The sequence below is a fragment of the Triturus cristatus genome, chromosome 3_1, assembly GCF_964204655.1.
Source record: "Triturus cristatus chromosome 3_1, aTriCri1.1, whole genome shotgun sequence".
NCBI classification, from domain to species: Eukaryota; Metazoa; Chordata; class Amphibia; order Caudata; family Salamandridae; genus Triturus; species Triturus cristatus.
The window spans coordinates 453,685,226-453,706,425 of record NC_140583.1 but is presented as its reverse complement, the minus strand read 5'-3'; the positions used below and the strand labels follow the sequence as shown (position 1 = coordinate 453,706,425).

Here is a 21,200-nt window from a genome sequence, read left to right as displayed (position 1 = left end):
AACCCTTTCCCCTACACTCCCACTATTTTCGGGGGTGGGAGGTGGGTGGGGGGGCCTGGGCATTTGGCGGCTATCTTTCCCCTTTCCTCTCTAAAAATGAATTTACTTCAGCCCTTGACGGGAGTCCATCTCTGACCATTACCAGGATGGGAAGGTGTCAGATAATGGTTTGTGCATACAACACACGAACGTGAATCATAAACATGTATGACTGTGGGTGCTCAAACACCCAGCTCATCGACACACCAGAACTCCAACTTCCCACCCACAACAGGATATTTACTCATACGATGACTCCTTGTAAGTAAATCCTTTTACGAGTACCTAAGTGTTGTGAAATACAAAAAGGGGTTGTCACACATAAAATGCTATCTCAACCTGTTTTCCAGCCTTATATGCACGAATACATCTTTGTGAACCTGCCTCTGGGTTCCTAATGACTTCCTACAAATACAGAATTGTGCTAAAGTCTCATTATCTGGTGCTCCAGAGTTTCTCAGCTCCACTCGATACACACAATCATCTGGGTCATGTTCAGTTCCCACGTGGAGCTTGATACCAGGGTCCTGACCATGTTTTCCCTCTTCTTGTGTAATGGATCACAGATAATTAGTCTGGAAGAATATGCCATACCTGTGTCAAGGCCAGTCTCCCATGCTTTTCAGTCTCTGCACTGAGTCCCTGAAAGTGCTTCTGGTGCTGGGCACTGCCACCAGCTCACAGTAGACCATTATTAAGTGGGTGGTAGAGAAAGAAAAATTAGTTGCTGAAAGAGTTGATCTCCACTATTTAGAGCATTTATCAAAATACCTTGAGCAGGACTTTTGAATTCTAACAAAAAATACATTTTCTTCTAGGTTACAAATTACCAGGGCATTGAGTGGATGCGAAGACATCTTGCTCCAGAGTACAGAGTCCACATCATCTCTTTTAAGGATCCTAACCCAATGCACATTGATGGCACCTTTAACATCATTGGACCTGGCCTTGTACTTTCCAACCCAGACCGTCCTTGCCACCAGGTACAGCTTTACACCTTAGATTAATTGAAGACCAGTGCAGCATTAAATCACAGTGAAGAATAAATATTTTTTAAAGTTGTCAACTAGCTTAATATTTTCTGGGCTGTTTTTTTAGATTGACCTCTTCAAGAAGGCTGGCTGGACTATAGTCACTCCTCCAACCCCCCTTATTCCTGACGGTATTCTTTGCTTACTTCTGAAATGTTAAATCCAAATATTTGTTTAGTGAGTCCATATCAGCATCTCTGTTATTCTGGTTTTAGATCACCCACTTTGGATGGCATCCAAATGGCTCTCCATGAACGTCTTAATGCTTGATCAAAAACGTGTGATGGTGGAAGCCAACGAGCACTCGATCCATCAGATGTTTGAAAAATTAGGTAATTAGTGACACTGATATTTGTTTTCACACTTGCACCTGCCTTTGCACAGATTTGAATATTGTGTATACACATCAAGAAATCCAAATAGTTTTGTAAATTAAAAGGGACATTTAGATGGCAAACGTCTACAACTGTGCATGGCAATGTGAAGAAATTGATTCAAATATCCAATGAGTTAGAGAATAATCCCCACTGAAAACAACTTCACGAGGCGCTAAGAAAGATAATGAAATACGTATCAAGGAGGATTATCGAATAGGGACCAAGATTTGTTCATGTAGCATGAAACTACACATTTATTCAGGTCCAAATTGTAGATGAAATTGCACTGCTTCATGAATAGCAACATTATCTGCAGTAGCAGGAGATGGTGATCTGTAGTGTGTACTGCTGACATTTCTAGCTAAATGAAAATCAGTGAAAAGAATCAACACACAAAGATCCATAGAATTCACAGGAAATTAATCAAGACTAAGTATAGAAATATTTGATAATCCAAAGAAAAGACCAGGCCTAAATGTTGAGTAACTAGAAATCCTGCAGAATGCATTTTAATACTCCACATTTCAAATTAGAGTAAGTCCTGTTAATGAGGAGTTGGATAATGTAGAAACATTGCATTTGACAGCAGCAAAGGGCACCAGGCTCAGCAAGTCTGCTTTCCCCCCCATCTGCACTGCCCACACTGATCCTAAATGGGCTTGGCTTTACCCGTACTTAATTGTCACTCTTCCTTTTTCTGTCCAAGACCCTTTTATTTTATTTTTTTAGATCTAGCTTTCACTGTCTGGCCAACCTCATGTTTTCCTAAGAGTGCATACATATATAGAGACTTTTAGTCAACAGTTTCTTGCCATTTGTCTATTCAAATGCTTCACAAATAATGCTCCCTCCCACCAAAGCATAAAGTATAGATTAGTGGATAAGCTAACGTCAGCATTTGGGTGCCTTTACTTTGAGTGACTGCTTTTTGCTCTTGCACATGTATACAGGCACCCCAAAACTAGTTGCCCAACAATAGGTCTTTTTGGACACTTGTACTTACCAGCAACTGCTAATACTTTTGTATAGTAGGTTGTCATCAACAATTTCCATAACATGCAAAACATTTATTGTAAATTGCAATGTGACTCATCAATATCAACCAACTTTGGTTTATTTATTTATCCTGTAGATAAACGAGCACAAAGCATTTGGGTAGCAAGAGTGTATATTCAAATTTCTACTGACATTTCAAGCAATTGTATCTGACTTAAGAGGGACCGTTAGTAACGACTTGAGTTACTGCAGCAGCTTAGAGCTTCTTTCCGATACTCTGGTTTTGCAGTTACATGTGTTCATTGTGTGCACAAATTCCAGAATAGTAGAGTGATCCCTGAATAGTTGTGCAGCTGGCATTACGTATTTGAGTGCACATCCTAATTCCTAAAAAGTGAGGGAAAGTTTAACAGTGGAAGTCGGTGTATGGCAAATTTGATCTTCCAGAAAGTTAATATTCCGTTTATTGCGCTTGTTTGAGGAAAACATGAGCCTTGGTGTAAAGTAGTGTTGTATGTATTTTCTCAAGATGTCAACATTGTGTGCCTTTTGCATAAACCAGCCTTCTAAAATGTAAGTATACACCCAGGAAGAGCTATGAAACCATTTTACTCGGCTGAGAGGACTTGTGTTGGTGGAATAATAAAACATGCTTTCCATCTCGATTGCACTCTTTTGTGAGGACCTCTATTGGTACTATAGTGCAAACCCACCTTTCATTCTTCATTGCACTCTTCTGTGAGGCCCTCTGAGATAATATAGTACAACTGCAGCTTTCCATTTCAATTACACTCCATCTCCATTGTACTCTTCTGTGAGGACCACTGTTGGTAGTAGAGTGCAACACGTTTTCCATTTCTGTTGCACTCTTATATGAGGACCTCTGTGGGAATTTCTGCTTTCAAGTATTCTTGTGGTCTTCTCTGAGGACAACTGTTTGAAGTACAGTGCAACAAGCTTTCTCACCTCCATAGCACTCTCCTCCAAGGACATCTCTTGGCTGCATATTGATGCTTCGGCTTTCCAGCACTTTTCTGAGGCTGTGAAAATCACGGACCTAGATACAAGGTTCTGCTGTATGCATTTTCACAAGATGTCAACTTTGTCAGTGCACACACATGCATTTGTTTCGTATGATGCAAATGTGGTCTCACATTTACACAAGATAGATACAGAGACTGCATAATTCAGCTTCCAAGGCCTATATGTGAAGAGTACAAGAAGACCAGCTTTATTTTCTTTTCGGTCTAATACTGCTATTCCTGTGTATAGTTATTAATGAAATATTGCGATTACCAGATTGCAGTAAAAATTTAACTGGATGAGCCATTAGGTATTTGTAGGAAATGGCCTTTTTTGCAGGGTCGCCCCAAACATTTTGCTTTCCTTATACTTATTTGTTTTTACTGGCCTTAGGACTCTGATAATTTTTCCACTGCCAGCCAGTACTAAAGTGTATGTGCTCTCTCCTCTAAACATAGTAATACTGGCTCTTAATCAAATTGGCCTATTTTATTTACTTATAAGTCCCAAATAAACTGCACTACATGTGCCCAAGGCCTGTAAACAAAAGGCTACTAGTCAGCCTGCAGCACTGATTGTGCCACCCACTTAAGTAGCCCTCTCTCAGGGCTGCCATTGTAGAGCCTGTGTGTACAGTTTTAAACTTCCATTTCGACCTGGCAAAATAAACCTTTTGCCATGCCCAAACCTTCCTTTATAGTACATATAAGTCACTCCTAGGGTAGGCCCAGGACAGCCCCAGAGGGCTGGGTGCAATGTATTTAAAAGCAGGACTTGTACTTTTAAGTTTTACATATACTAGTAGTGAAAAACCCATAAATTCATTTTTCACTACCGCAAAACCAATAACTCCCGTAAGGTCACATTGGAAAGATATAACTGGTTCAAGTTTCCCACGTATGTCTGTTTAATTTGAGCAGACATACGTGGGATTAAGCGGGTGCTTAAGGAGGTCGCTCACGTTCTCTTCGGCGTGGGGACGTGACCAGTGCTGACTCTGCCTTCTTTGACCCGGTATTACTGGGTCAAAGAAGGCAGAGTCAGCACTGGTCACGTACCCACGCCGAAGAGAGCGTGAGCGACCTTCTTAAGCACCCGCTGTAGCCCACAATATGGGATAACAGGTTCAAATTGAACAGACATACGTGGGATTATAAATGTCTCATCCCTTCCTCTTTTTCACTGGAGACCCCTTGAATACTAGGGTCTCCTTCACTCAGTTAGGTCCTGAAGAAAGCCCACTTGACCCTTCGGGGCATTGAAAAGGGCTGAAACATGTCGACCTTTTTTATGGACACTTTTTTATAGTGCACTAGACCGTAACTAGTCTTTGAGTGCACACCGAAGAACTTTTAAAACCATCTCAAACCCAGTGTAATTAAAGACATTTTGCTGGCTCTACGAGATTTTTAACTATTTCTATTTTTTGTTCACCACATGTCACCTCACTAAAAACTCGCATATTTTATATTTCTGCGATCACTACTGAAACAACCAGTGGGACAACCTCCGGGTGGAGGAAGCATTGCATTAACCCAATGATGATGCTGTCACGTTGATAACAACGAAGCGGAGAACGAAAATATACCGCCTAATTCGATCTCTATAATATGTGATTGAGGGTTTATTAACAGTACTCAGTACTGTCTTTGCATACCCTGGTTCTTTTGGGACTAGTGATCCACTCTCCATTTGATATTTGTGATACTTGTAGAAAGTTGCCATTTGGTACCTGTCTCCAATCACATGGCTGGTATAGTTGGCAGTTGGGCTTTGTGTATTCTCCTAGACAGCCACACTCAATGGGAGCTTAGGTGTGTCACAATGGGCCATCTCTGGAGGGAGGGGAGGAGGGAGCTGGGCACAGCCTCACTTACACCTGAATAGTCTGTGTCCACACAAAGGGCTGCCTTTCCCCCTGTAGTGAGTCTGGAGCCAGAGCAGGGAGGGAGGACATGTGTGCACTTCAAAGGCTTGTCTTTGAAGTCTCCCCCACTTCAAAGGCATCACTGCATATAAGTACTGGACCTCAGACACCATCACTCCAATACACTTTTGGACCTGTGCCTATCCTGCTAGGAAGGACTGCTGTGCAACTGAAGGACTGCCAGTCTGCTGGACTCCTACTTTGGTGTGCTTAGCTGCTGCCCTCCTGCCTCAGACAGAAGGACTGAACCAGTATCTCTTGACCCCAGAACCCAGTGACTCCAAGGGTTATTTTGCTGGCCTCCTGATCTGAATCCTCAAGGACATAAGAGGCTTTCAATCCCTGCACCTGGACTCTGCCATCTGTGAGTGTTCCCTGCCAAGTGGTCGCACCCAACGCTTGAACCCTTGGAAGTGGGCTGGAAGGTGCTTAAGAGCGAAATCGATGCATTTTCTCAGAACAACACATCCTCAAACAGAACATACGCATTCCTTTGGCTGAGCAGCACATCCATGAGCAGAAGCGGCACATCGCTGCTGCTGCATGGATTGGACCCATTGCGATAGACTTGCATTGCCACCGCAACCCATATCTTGGGTCTGACTCATCACCTTTGGAACCACCACTGTGTCCCGCATTCCCCAGCGGAGGCCCTCACATCTCTTGTCAACAGCAGCCTCGGCGACTGCGTCAAAAATACGCATCGTAGCTTCACTGCTCATCGAAATTGATGCAACGCCTCAGCTGCGCATCACATCCCCATACAAGTCTTCGCTTTGCAAGCTCCGTCGACGGAATCCTCAATGTCGATGCAACAGAACCTTTTACCACAGCCTTGCCGCATCTGAACTACTGCATTGCCTCGGCTCAGGGACATGGATCCACACAACGCTCCACAACCAGGATTCAAGGTACTCTATCCAGCGGGAAACTGGGTCCTGTAGACGGCCTGCGCTTTATCGCGCCCCGGCCTTAACATCTGACTGTGTCCCATTCCAACACGACCAGATATCCCATATAGCACTTTCAGCTTTTGGTGCAGTTTTTCACTATAAACCTTGAACTTCAATAATTCCAGTTCTACTCATTGGATTTTTGTTGTTTTGGTCTTGTTTTATTTATTAAATTCAGTTCTATTTTTTCTAACCTGGTGTGGGATCCTTTTTGTGTGATGTTTTCACTGTTTTACTGTTTAAAGTGTTGCACAAATACTTTACACATTGCCTCTAAGTTATGCCTGACTGTTCTGTGCCAAGCTACCAGAGGGTGTGCACAAGTTAATTTAGGGTTTGGCTGCCCCTAACCCTGACTAGGATTGTGGTTCCTGCTTGACCAGGGCTGATACCCCAGTCAACCAGTAACCCAAATTTCTAACAGTGTTCACTCTGGAAGAGCTGTGAGACCCACAAAGTGTTGCCATCCTCTGAATTGTACTGCTGTTTCTGCCCTCTTTAGGCATTAGTCTTTTTTAAGAGGCTGTTTAGTGTGTGGAAATATGGATTTTTCCGATCAGTTATGTCCCCTATCTTGGACCCCAACGGTTCTATGTGCATGTCACAAGTACATGTATGTTCCCTCCAGTTCCAGTTATGAAGACGCAAATACATGTGCGTCCACCGTCAACATGCCCTCTGTCAGATCCGCCATGAATAGGCCGGATATTCCATTCCTAAATATGAAAGGCCACCGGCTTTATATGGTTCACTTATGCCATTTTACAGTCCAGGCAAGTAGGCCCTGATTCTGTCATCAAACTCCTCTTGCTTTCTGCCTCTGAAAACTCCAGTTCGAGCCTGCATCTGTGACCATGAACTTTGTCTCATTCTCTGCGCGGCTCACGAAGCCTGACATCAGCCTATTCTCTGCCAAGAACTGTATTTCGCCTTCGAGTTATCTGCTTCCCCCTCAGCCGATGCATTCCTGTCTAGTAGTTTAAGTAAACATTCTTCCAGCTACCGAGCAAAAGGCTCGACTTCTCTGTCCTCATGCAAGTAATTCATAGCCCTGTTACCATGGAATATTCCTACCCCCTCGCTTTCAGTGTAGACACTTAGACGCTTGTACACGCACGCACAGTCAGTATAGAATAGATTCTGTCCGAGAGTCCTTCTTTTGTGGATAACATAGTTCTTTAAACATAGGATGTTAGATATGATTTGGGATTAGGTTGACTTGACCCCCCAGACTTTTTGTCTCCACATGTAGAGCTAAATGTCAAGTCCCCTTCACCCCCTAGTTGCACGTCAATCACACGTCATACTGCTGCGCGCGCATCTATGCCAAGTATTATCTTATAGATCCACCTATATGTGACATCATAACCAATTATGTTCCTTTTTACTCCTTATTACACCCATTTTTTGGTTACGCAGATAAATCGTCATTTTCCTTATCAATTGTTACGCCTATTGCATTCGCTTCATTGTAATGTATGTACTATAAAGGTTACTTCTTGTCAATAAAGTATGTACTTCACTTCCTGAACCTCCGTGGTGATGGAACTTGGAGCAACCGATTATAATCGATCATTGGAATAAAGCCCATTCCGAACCTCTAATACCACGGATTCTGCCTCTCATTTTACTGAGCTATTTAATTATGTTTCTGTATCAAATTAAGTCCAGGTAAAGGAAAATTATTTACCACATGAATGGCGCCCGAACAGGGACACTTTCTCATCTCACGCGCCGGCGGTGAGTTGCAGGCCCGGTCTCCTGCCACAGCTGGACGGACAATAACGCGTACCAGCAGGATTTCCTGTATCTCCCTCCGGTCAAGCGGGGGCGACTGAGACTGCCATCAACACCCAGACGAGGCGGTGAGAAGTGCGAAGTATCCCGACCAGAGCCTAGCTGAGAGAGCAAGATCCGAGGTATACAGAGACCCACCAGTTCGAAGTCAAGCCCAGTGTCCGACGAGTCGAGTCGAGTCCAGTCCGGTTCAAGTTCAAGTTACCGAGGCCTTCCGTTTCCGAAGCTACCCGGTGAGTACCATTGCTGGGGAGGCATTTCTGACGTGCACATAGGTTGTGCCGGTCAAGACGGGTTTGGGTACACAAATCCGGTCTGCACTGTTTTAGCAGTGTATCTGTACTGTTTAGCAGTATATCAAGTATTCCGAAGTATCTAGTTATTGTCAAGAATTAAGCTTGGTGATTAGTTATGCAGACGATCATCATTGTTGGTTATTTTAAAGGTTAAAAATGTTTTAATGTTTAATGTTTAATGTGTTAAACGTCCTGCATATTGTGGTATGAATGGTTGTTCATTATTGTGCTTTTGTATTAAGTGTGTTCAAGATTAAGTATCGGATCAGTTGTCAATATGCCGCTCTTTTCGAAATTAAGACAGATCACTACTAGAAAAGGGGTTCTCGAAGAAGCCGTCCCTATTCCTCCTAGGGACACTCCAGGGCACTTCATGTATCACAAACATGGCTTAGACGCTATATTATTTCTTGATTTATGGGTAGACTACACCAAGGGATTACCAGAAAGTCAGAGGTGGCCCGCAGCGGGAACCTGGGATGCAGAGTGCATCATGAAAGTCGAGGAAGAGTTATGGAAAAGGAAAGTCAGACAGTCACAGAAAGACGCCGTTGAGTTATGGCGTAAAGAATCTCATAGACGCACAGAAAAAGCACGTAGACAGGAAGAAAGGAATAAAGAAAGTTCAAATAAAGTTCGAGAAAATCTATTAATTGAGGAAGGTATCCGAGTGAAATCAGAACAAGTAGACAGACAAAGAAACGCCCTTATGAATGGTATGTATCCCCTTCTGGCCGAAGGATTACCTAAGGCTACTCCAGAAATACCGAAAGACTTGCCACCCCCATTGTTCCCAATAAAGGTACATCCTAAGGGGCATCCTAGAACCGCAGAAGATGTTTTTCTTTCCTCATATTTAGATGACGCAGCTCCCGAATATGCTAATTCCGCCCCGCATAGACCGCATACCAGGGAGGTCCAACGCCAAGATCCAGCACCCGTATCCCTACAGCAACAAATCGAGTCACAAGTTCTGGCAAGCACATCTGTTTCTGCATCCGCTCCTACAGCTACTTCTATAGCTGTGTCCACACCTGTAGTTGCTGTGTCACGTTCGACGAATCCTTTCACACCCGACACCCCAGATGGGGCCACGGGAGGTGCTACCAATATCTTTTCTACGCCACCCAGAATAAATAAACTTACTTTTCAAGAGTCAGCACATTCACGTACACCCAAACTCATAAGTGCCCGTACGCTGAAGGAACTTCTTATAGATTGCAGATATGACCCTGTGCCCGGTAAAGAGGACGAAATGACCCTGGCATCATTGCGTATCAGACGAGCCGCAGTGTATTTAGGAAAGTTACCAGGAATGACTGCGCATCTAGATAAAATATATCATTTTGTCCAAACAGGGCGAGATCCAGAATGTATTAACAGAGCTATGGAATACCAGAAAGTAGAGATACAGGGGGAACTGTTACGTTTCCTCATAAACTGTGTGATCAGAAATCAAGACCGACCGGGGGTAGACCCGGAAGCAATGCAAATTCTTACAAGATGGAGCCAGAATATATCAGAAGGGAGACATGATAAACAAAATTGTATAATAGCCATGTGCCGAAAGATCCGTAAAGAAATAGAACGCCTACACGAAGAGAGATTAGAGGTAGACGAGTTCGAACAAAGCGAGGAAGAAGGGTCAGGACTGCCCACAGGACAGTCAGACACCATAGCCTATGTAGGTAGAGGAAGATCTTGTAATAATAATAGACGTCTTACTGACTCAATACGTCCGATATGTCCAGATAATAACAGGAATTTCCAAATACCTATAGTTAATATAAGGTCTAACGAGCATTCGTTCCAAACCGCCGACAAACTACTCCGAGAACGAAGGGGTTATCATTTTCTCGATTCTATGGATGAACAAGATTTAGCCAGGGCAGCTGTCCATTGGGTGGACAGTCCCGGAAAATATAGTGATGATACAGTAGTACGCACATTTTTGAATCTTACCCCAGATGAACAGAGGTTAGCTGGGATTTATATGATTCAACAACTCATTATACTATATCGAAGTCAGCATTCGGACCCTGGTCCCTTACCTGACATACTGACTGAATTGCTTATGAATAAATGGAGAGGTGCAGGTACTAAATTAATTAAAGAAATTCTAGAATCAAGAAAGCAGTATATTCTTTTTGTATGCGCAGAGCATGTCTCATTGCCCGTCAAGGAAAGAACCACGTATCACATGGATAGACAGAATCCCTTACGAGAAGTGCACCCAATAAAAGGCGAGGACAACGAGTTCAAGCGCGTATTTGTATATACGCCCATATCGAAAATAGAATTGTTACAAATGAAGAAAGTGGTACCCAGTCATGACAAAGATCCAGCGGGTTTTCACCGAGAAATTAAAGACATGTTACTCATGGGAGAGTATACCTATCCCGACATTATGACAATATTAAAGGTATTGATGCCTGCTGGTATTTATGAGAAACTCAAGGAAAAAGAGTGGGAGGTAGGAGACCAAAAGATAGAATGGTCAGTGTTAGAAGCGGAAGAAAAGGCCCGAACTGCAGGAGCAGGACTTGGGGATAAAACTAAAGCACTGCCAGGTTTATTAGTACAGGTACTGCCACGTTTATTAACTACGAAAAAGGAAGATTGGGGTACAATTTCAGCCTGTAAACAGAAGCAAGATGAAGACACTAGTGATTACTATGCCCGATTTGAAAAATGTTTTGGTATAAATAGTGGCATAAAAGCAAGTAGCGAATCATACCCACATCTGTTTGTAACAAAATTAGTAGAAAATGCCCTGCCACCAGTAAAGAATAGAGTATTAAAATTCGAGAGTACCTGGCAAGGTAACACTCCATCACAAATGTTACAAATGTTACAGTACCATCACAATAGAATTAGAGAGGAACAAGAACATGAACACAGACGCATGAAAGACACGAAAATGAAAATGTTAGTTTCCCAGACAGTTCCAGCTGAAGGACATAAAAAGGGTATGACACATTCCGATTCAGCAGGACCTGTAAAAGGGACATGCAATTATTGTAAAAAGCCAGGTCATTATGTACACGATTGTCCAGTTTTAAAACATAATATCGCCATAGGTAAAACACAAGAAAGACCACGGCCATTTAGACAAGAGCAGAATGAACAAGGAGCTCTGCAGCATGCCCAGGCCATGCCAGCCGCACAACAGCCAATACAGTTTGTGCCAGCTGCACCACCGTTGCCTGTTGCTGCCACACAGACAACAACACGACAAATGTATCAGACCGCACAGTATGAATATCCTGAGTATCAGCGTTACGCATGAACTAGCCTAGAGAGGGAAGTTGATTTACCCCTTATCGAGATTCCTGTAGATCAAGAAGGACCTTATGTACATAGTGAATTATTAGGCCAAGATAGGAAATTTTTACTCGATACAGGGGCAAGTCGAACAACTATAAAACGTAGTGAAGTTCCAGGGGCACCCCTCTCAGGCTCACAGAATATTTCCCTTGGTTTTTCAGGAAAACCTATTGTTAATGAAGTGTCACAACCTCTGCCACTTACGATAGGACCTCTGACCCGAACTACAGATTTATTGCTTACTAAATCATGTCCAGAAAACTTGCTAGGAATAAAAACATTGAAAGCTCTAGGAGCCATAATATGTTGTTCTCCGGAAGGAGTAAGGTTGTTTTTACGTGATTTTAAAGGTCACTATGTGTCTAGAGACATGGATCCCCGACTGCAGACTTTACCTACACGTCTATGGGCACGAGGCCCTACTGATGTTGGTTGCATGAATATTACACCATATAGAGTCTCATTAAAGGCAGGAGTGGTGCTACCACGAATGCGACAATACAAGTTACCACCAGATGCTGTAGTGGCTTTACTACAAATCATTGACGAGCTTATTGCCCAAGGAGTAGTTGTAGAAACAGACTCCAATGTATGTAATTCACCGATAATTCCGATTCTTAAACGAACAGATCCTAAGGCCCCGCCAGTATATCGATTGGTTATTGATCTGCGCGAGTTAAACAAATGCATTGTGCCACAATTTCCTGTGGTCCCAGATATCTCGTCATTACTGACAGCTATTGATTCCGAAGCAACATTCTTTACTGTAATTGATCTCAAGAATGCCTTTTTCAGCGTCCCAATAGATCCGGAAAGCCAATATTTGTTCGGATTTAGTTTAAATGGACGTAGCTTTAAATTCTCACGCGCACCTCCAGGATTTACAGAAAGCCCCAGCATCTATAGCCAAGCACTGAAACGAGAACTCGATAGTATCCACATGCCAGTTAACACTGCTCTGCTTCAATACGTCGATGATCTGCTGATCACCGCGAGAAGCGAACCGGAATGTGAAAAAGCATCACTGACAGTTTTACAATTTCTAGCCGAAAAGGGGCACAAGGTGTCCCCTTCTAAGCTGCAATTCTGTGTCCAGCGAGTTGTTTATCTTGGACACTCGCTGTCCAAGGAGGGAAGGCAGCTTACACCCGACCGCATTCAGTTAATAGCTAACATGCCAATACCCAAGACACAAAAGGAGGTACGGGCTTTCATAGGCCTCACTTCATATTGTAGGCAGTGGATCCCTCAGTATGCATTTCTAGCAAAACCACTCATTCAGTTGACAACACAGGAGGCAGCCACATCGACTGTTCTCCCTTGGACTCAAGAACATACACAAGCTTTTGAAAGCCTAAAGAAAGCTTTATGTCAAGCACCTGTTTTAGCAACACCATGTTACAGAAAACAGTTTACACTTTTTGTTACAGAACGCGAAGGTACTGCCTTGTCAGTACTCACACAGGAACAAGCAGGAGCACACAAACCATGTGCTTATTTTTCTAGTACATTAGATCCAGTAGCTCAGGCTTTGCCTGCATGCCTGAAATCAGTAGCAGCGACAGCTTTAGCAATCAGACAAAGCGATGCCATAGTGTTAGGACATCCATTGACAGTTCAAGTACCACACACAGTAGAGGTCCTTGTAAATAGAACGCAAACACAACACTTGACTATAGCGCGACTTACAGGGTATGAACTTACATTGTTTCAGCCACATATAGAAATCAGACGCTGTAACACATTGAATCCTGCCACACTTTTGCCAGTAACCGGAACAGACCCACTAGCTCATGACTGTACTGAAGTTATTACTATAACGACAAAACCCAGACAAGACTTGACAGATGTCCCATTGTCAGATCCAGACCTGACGTTGTATGTAGATGGTTCATGTATGAGAACAAGTACAGGAGAGTTAGTGGCTGCTTACGCAGTCACCACAGATACTGAAGTCATTGAAACTAATCGTATAAATACTTTGTCAGCTCAAGCCGCAGAGCTCATCGCTCTGACACAAGCCTGTATTCAAGCCACAAATAAAAAAAGTCAACATATACACTGATTCACGTTATGCATTCGGAGTTGTACATGACTTCGGCGTGCTGTGGCGAGAGAGAGGTTATTTAACTTCCCACGGTGCCCACATTCAGCACGGACCCCTCATTCATGCCTTATTAGATGCAATACATACATCTACCCACTGCAATATCAATTATGAAATGTAAGGCTCATACGAAGGTTACTGATATCATTTCCCAAGGCAATGATCTAGCCGACAGAACAGCTAAACAGACTGCTCAAACTCAAACCCCCGACATGACAAAGACAATAGTCCCGACACCGACACATTGTATGACAATTAAAGATCCTACCCTTGACGTAATTGACATACAGACACATGCTACACCAGACGAAATAAAGAAATGGACTGAATTAGGAGGGATCCAAACGGACCAAGGATGGATGATGAAGGAAAAGTCTGTATGGTTCCTTCCTGATTCAATGGTCCAAGTTATAATTAACACTATACATAGTCCAGCGCATCTAGGAGAAAAAGCTATGCTAGACAGCATTCAACACATTTGGTTCAATAAACATTTACGAGCAGCAGCCAAACAAAAGGTCCGTACCTGTATGATCTGTTGCCAGTTCAACCCAGGAAAAAGCGTTCCCGTAGAACAGGGTGGATTTCATCCTCCTGACCACCCTTTTGAAGTCCTCCAGATGGATTATATCCAGATGGAACGATGTCGAGGATTCAAATATGTTCTCGTAGTTGTCTGCGCTCTGTCCCGTTGGACGGAGGCATACCCGGTTTCAGATTACACCGCCCCGACTACTGCCAAACAGTTGGTTCGAGAATTCTTCCCACGATACGGTTTACCACGTGTTGTCTACTCAGATAACGGCCAGCCGTTCTCATCCGAATTAATGAAACATGTTTCACTTCTGCTAGGATATCAGTGGAAATTCCACTGTGTTCGACACCCCGAGGCAGCAGGTCTCGTAGAAAGACATAATCAGATACTGAAAATCAGACTGTCCAAAATATGCAGAGAGAAAGGTGTCGACTGGATAGTAGCATTACCAGTTGCACTCTTTTACATGAGAATGGTAGCACACTCTCGAACAGGGCTATCCCCGCATGAGGTGATCTTCGGCAGACCACCAAATATGTGGGGGACGCCCATACCACGCAAAATAACTGATATTGACTGTAAAATGCTGACAGATTACTTGGCTTCCTTGATGTCTGCACTACAATCTTGTCGTTCACAGGTTGCTGCAGCATTTCCCGACAACACTGAGGTGAAACCCCATGACGTAGTTCCGGGTGATTTCGTGTTTGTGAAAAATTTCGACCGAAAGACTCAGCTGGAGCCCAGGTGGAAGACACCCAAGTTGGTTCTGCTGACCACAAGAACAGCCGTGAAGATCGAGGGCCGCAAGGGCTGGATTCATTCAAGTCATATCAAGAAATTTCATGGACAATCCTCGGATATAGACATTGTGCCCTGCACTCCCTCACAGACTGATTCAAAACTTCCTTTGGTTGAAAAGACTGAAACCGAACTCTATAAAGTTAAATTGAGGCCTAGAACGTCAGACGATTTGATTGTTTAAGTCCTCTCCTAGGTGAAGCGGTTGAATCTGTCTCTGACATGTATCCTCTAGACCTGAATCATGGACAGTCGCGAAAAATGATGAAACGACAGGCGTATTGTAAATCACTGCGTAGCCATTGCATAGTGACATTAATAATCTTGTTTTTCTTGAGTCTTTTAATAATTACTGCAAGCATATTGTTGCACATATATTACCCTATTTCTAGACATGTTTATAATGTTACTGCTGAACATTCTTTTAGTGACTTACCTCCGCATGAATTGTCTTATAGACTTGCGCTGCGCAATAACACTTTCATTAGTATGTTACATCATTCCCATCAGACTAGTAATGCCACTAATTGTTGGGTGTGTGGCCGACTCCCTCCCTATCAGAATTATGAAGGAGTCCTGCCTTTCTTTCCACATCCGTTTACACATAATGGATCCTGTGGAGCATGGTTTAGTTTAATCAATTCCATAGACTCAGACACAGCAGTTTACCAAGATCATTGGGTATGGGGAAATCTGAACCTAGTTTTACTCAAGGTCTGCTACCCTGACAAGGAGGGTCGCCCCAAGAGAACAGGAACTGATCTAGAAAATGAAGTATATGGATTAGGTAATTTTACACCTAATCTCATGATTCTAAATGTCGTATCCGAAGTTGAACTAGTCTTGCCCACCATGTCAGTATTCCCAGCGAAGGGTGAATTATGTGTAAGAAAGGTTGGTTCCATACATATGGGCCATAGTAAATGCACTACTATAGTAGAATTCAGTGATCGAGGCAAATCTTCATTTAGAGCTTATCGCCACTCCTACTTTATATGTGGTCAGACTGCATATATGCGTCTACCTCTAGACTGGGATGGTACCTGCTACATTGCATTCCTTTTGCCACCTGTTTTCCTAGCTCCTCCTGATTATTACAGAAATATTCATTTAGTACACAACAGAGAGCGGAGAGATCTCCCAATTGTCGATTACACTGAAACAGCATGGGAAAAATACACAGATTTCAATAAAGGCATCTTTCCTTATATAGGTACTGTTACTAATAGTAAACTGATACGTAGATTAACTAGAACCCTTGAAGCAGTAGTGAATGAGACTATTTCCGCCTTAGGCAATTTAACGGAAGAGCAGTCTGCTATGCGGATTGTTGTGCTTCAAAATCGTCTTGTTCTTGACGTCATCCTGGCTGATAGGGGCGGAGCTTGTAGGGTCATCGGATCAAGCTGCTGCGTATTCATACCAGAAAATTCGCCATCTGTATATAAAGCCATCACTCGCCTTCATAAGATTGTAAACCAGATACACCAGAACCCAGGCACTTGGACTTGGTCCAGTTGGTTTTGGAGTGTGATATCAGCCTGGGGATGGAGAGTTTTATCCTTCCTAGGTATTGGCCTTCTCATACTATTCAGTTGCTGTCTATGTCTGCAATGTGGACCAGCGATTTGTGGTCTGTGTACCACATCGTGTATTCCACCACCAAGATTTCGTTCGTCCCGGAAGAAGAAAGAAGAACAAATGATGTTATATGAACAGATCAATGGATTGATGAAGATTGATATCTCTTAACGGGCAAGTAGGGGACAAGGAGGGAATGTGGAAATATGGATTTTTCCGATCAGTTATGTCCCCTATCTTGGACCCCAACGGTTCTATGTGCATGTCACAAGTACATGTATGTTCCCTCCAGTTCCAGTTATGAAGACGCAAATACATGTGCGTCCACCGTCAACATGCCCTCTGTCAGATCCGCCATGAATAGGCCGGATATTCCATTCCTAAATATGAAAGGCCACCGGCTTTATATGGTTCACTTATGCCATTTTACAGTCCAGGCAAGTAGGCCCTGATTCTGTCATCAAACTCCTCTTGCTTTCTGCCTCTGAAAACTCCAGTTCGAGCCTGCATCTGTGACCATGAACTTTGTCTCATTCTCTGCGCGGCTCACGAAGCCTGACATCAGCCTATTCTCTGCCAAGAACTGTATTTCGCCTTCGAGTTATCTGCTTCCCCCTCAGCCGATGCATTCCTGTCTAGTAGTTTAAGTAAACATTCTTCCAGCTACCGAGCAAAAGGCTCGACTTCTCTGTCCTCATGCAAGTAATTCATAGCCCTGTTACCATGGAATATTCCTACCCCCTCGCTTTCAGTGTAGACACTTAGACGCTTGTACACGCACGCACAGTCAGTATAGAATAGATTCTGTCCGAGAGTCCTTCTTTTGTGGATAACATAGTTCTTTAAACATAGGATGTTAGATATGATTTGGGATTAGGTTGACTTGACCCCCCAGACTTTTTGTCTCCACATGTAGAGCTAAATGTCAAGTCCCCTTCACCCCCTAGTTGCACGTCAATCACACGTCATACTGCTGCGCGCGCATCTATGCCAAGTATTATCTTATAGATCCACCTATATGTGACATCATAACCAATTATGTTCCTTTTTACTCCTTATTACACCCATTTTTTGGTTACGCAGATAAATCGTCATTTTCCTTATCAATTGTTACGCCTATTGCATTCGCTTCATTGTAATGTATGTACTATAAAGGTTACTTCTTGTCAATAAAGTATGTACTTCACTTCCTGAACCTCCGTGGTGATGGAACTTGGAGCAACCGATTATAATCGATCATTGGAATAAAGCCCATTCCGAACCTCTAATACCACGGATTCTGCCTCTCATTTTACTGAGCTATTTAATTATGTTTCTGTATCAAATTAAGTCCAGGTAAAGGAAAATTATTTACCACAAGTGTAGCTCCAGTTTTCTCCCCCAGTTACATTACAATTTTACGAGAGCATACCTGTCTTCCCTCTAGTACAATTTCTGTCCTCCATCTTCTCTGAGGACATCTGTTAGTAGTGTAGTACAACTGCAGCTTTCCATCTCCATTGTACTCTCCTGTGAGGAAATCTTTGGCTGTGTATCGCTCTGAGTAAAGAACGACCGTCCTTTTCCTTCTAAGGGCAGAGGAGCGTCACCTTGCTTTTGTGCATTGCTGCATTTCTGTTTTCCTTTTTTTACTTCACAGGAAAAATTTAACATTTTACCTACTAGCCCACCAATTATGGGAGTAGTGCATCACTTTTTACACCATGGCAGGGGTAAATCCATGATTGTTTCCAGGGTAGGAAGGAGTCAGTAGTATGAGAATACCCACTGTCTGGTGTGAGGGTATTTCCAAAATTACCAGGGAAACAGTGACCTGCAACAGCCACTCTTTAAGGGGGCTTCCAGCGTTGTAGAAAACAGCCCATTTTACTCAGTTGTGCATCAGTACTAATCACCAACATTTGGCATTCCAGCTTGTTTAGAAGGTATTCTGTTAAATAATGCGATTTGTACATTTCACAAATATTTCATGATACCTACTAGAATCATGCAAAGTGCTTGCTACTAGGCCTAGTTGAAATTTCATTTATTCTGGCACAATTAGCAAAATTCTGGAATTTTGACTTCGCAAAATTATGCCACATTGCCTATTTATGCACAGTTCGCGGCAAAATTGTACCCTTACCATGCTGGAATAAAATGAATGGCTAGCTCAGAATGTTGCTTGTGTCACTTTTTCATGCTAGGTTTTATGCAAAATGTGTCTTCAATAATTGATGCGAGGGCTCATTTTGTGATGAAATATGGCATTAGATGACGGATTGTATTTTGCGTAATCGTGTGTGGTTGTGCCTAAATTTCACTTAATTACACAAATTTTGTACACCCGTACATGCTACATGTGATAGAAATAGACAGCTTTTTAAATATCTGTACAGTAAATGTCCACAAACACTCACTTTTTTCGTTTTATTTTGCACAGGTATATCCACCATCAAAGTGAATATCCGTCATGCTAATTCATTGGGAGGAGGCTTCCATTGCTGGACCTGTGACATCCGTCGCCGGGGCACCCTGGAGTCCTATTTTAACTAGGCACTGCTAGATAAGCATCAGCGATTTCAGCCTACACGTATCATCTTGGAAAAGGAAAAGCGAGTTTCCCCTCGCCAGATGCATGGACTCTGTAATGCATGAGCAATGCTGCCACTTCAATGGTCTCCAGCTCTCATTCTCTGACCACATATTCATTTTATGCAAATTGGACTGTTGGACTGAAAGTATTCCTTTGCCAGCACGGAAGGTCCCCTGGCTGGCCTCTTGAAATCCTTCCTATTTACATGAAGCTGCTTTGGGATTTGCAATAAACAACTTGACAATAGTGTACTTTAGGCCAGGGTTGTTGGGGAGGGGGGGGCAAGAATAATATTGCCACCAGCCTAATCCATCTATCTCTATTTAATCTAAGAAAAAAAAAGGCAGCTTAAAATGAAAGTTTGTTTCTCGCATTTTTTTCAGGGGTATTCTACTAATTGACCGCTCTTTTGTTACATAAAAAAAAGTTTTAAACAAAAACATTTTTTATGCTCATCTTTGTAGAAGACATATTTTTGGATTAGCAGGACCATGGAGCAGGCGTGGTGCGTCCATTGGGGCGTTGGGGCGTTGTCCTCCCGCCCCCGCACCCGCCCGTGCCCGCAGCTCCCTCCTCGGTGTCTCTGAACTTAGTTTACTTAAGTTCAGAGACGCCGAGGGTGGGGAGAACTGACAATGCATGTCAATCAGCATGACCGTGGGCCGTCCGGCGTCATGTTGACTGACATGCATTGTCAGACAAGCCAGGGAAAGGCAGCACTGCAGCACAAGTGCGCATGAGTGGGCATGGAGAGTAATTTTTAGCCCGTGCCCAGTCATGCGTACTCGTGTTCTAACTGCCTTGCGCATGCACATTAGGAGCCCCTCTGTCTCCTAATGGGCAGGCGGCGGGCGTAGCGTAAGCTGTGCCCTCAGCCAATCCTGGCGCTGTAGCAGCGCCAGGATTGGCTGAGGGGTTGCCACTCCAGTGCTGATGTGGTGTTCCAGTTTGAAGGGGGCAGAGGTGCCAACGCGGACCAGGAGTAGAGAGGCGGTCAGGTAAGTTTTTGTTTTAATTTTATTAAGTTCTCCCACTGCTGGCAGCTGCCTCCCCCTCCTTCCGCGCTAGAGCAGTAGTTCATTCTTCGGGACCATTATCCCCAGTATTTCTTTCTTTGCTACTTTGCTTGCTCGCTCGACACCGACGGGGCACTTCTCCAGCACTTTTACGCATCACCATTTTCAAATGTCACCAGCCGCCCCTGCCATGGAGACCCTACTGAGGGGGAAAGTTGCGAGACCTTTTCTTATTTTATTTTCTCAAGACCGCTTTTGAAATCGTTTTGTGTATGGTTGAGATCATTCTTAGATGAATTATTTTGTAATTACGTTTTTACATGACATTTCCTTTTTCATTAAGATGATTTCTAACATTTCTCTTATATAGACCTTTTATGAAGTAGAAATATTGTAATCGCTATGAACTCAGCAAAAATAAATGCTCTTCGAGCCAAATTCACAAATTTTAGACATATTGTGCCAGGACGATACCCAAAAATGTTGGAAATCCAATGTGAAAAATGTCTTCTGAATGAAAATTTGTGAATTTCTGTTTGATAAGGGACTTTATGTGCTAATAAACCTGTTTTTCGAACTTGTAACATTCGTTATGAATCACATAGATTTGCAGTTCATAAAGCATCATATTAAACCTTCCAGGAGGTGGTTGAAATGGAAAAATGCTGTAATGAGGCTGCACGGGTTAACATTCCTCTTTCAAGATGGCAGCAGACAGCATTAGGTCTAAAGCTTTAGAGACTGAGAAGAGGCCTGACCAGGCGCGGTGCGTCCATTGGGGCATTGCCCCCCCGCCCCGCACCCGCCCACGTCTGCAGC

General features: G+C 43.2%; 1 protein-coding gene across 2 annotated transcripts in view; it reads left to right on the top strand.

Annotated features, from left to right (window-relative positions):
• The window catches only part of LOC146860396 (glycine amidinotransferase, mitochondrial), a 204,402-nt gene extending 183,437 nt beyond the window's left edge, over window positions 1-20,965 (top strand). For both annotated transcript variants that reach the window (XM_085644262.1, XM_085644261.1), the window contains exons 6-9: window positions 858-1,022; window positions 1,138-1,201; window positions 1,286-1,402; window positions 19,213-20,965. In XM_085644262.1, coding sequence (XP_085500388.1) covers window positions 858-1,022; window positions 1,138-1,201; window positions 1,286-1,402; window positions 19,213-19,325 — 459 coding nt within the window. In that variant the 3' untranslated portion in view covers window positions 19,326-20,965. The remainder of the gene's footprint in view (window positions 1-857; window positions 1,023-1,137; window positions 1,202-1,285; window positions 1,403-19,212) is intronic.
• Window positions 20,966-21,200: the final 235 nt, after the last annotated feature.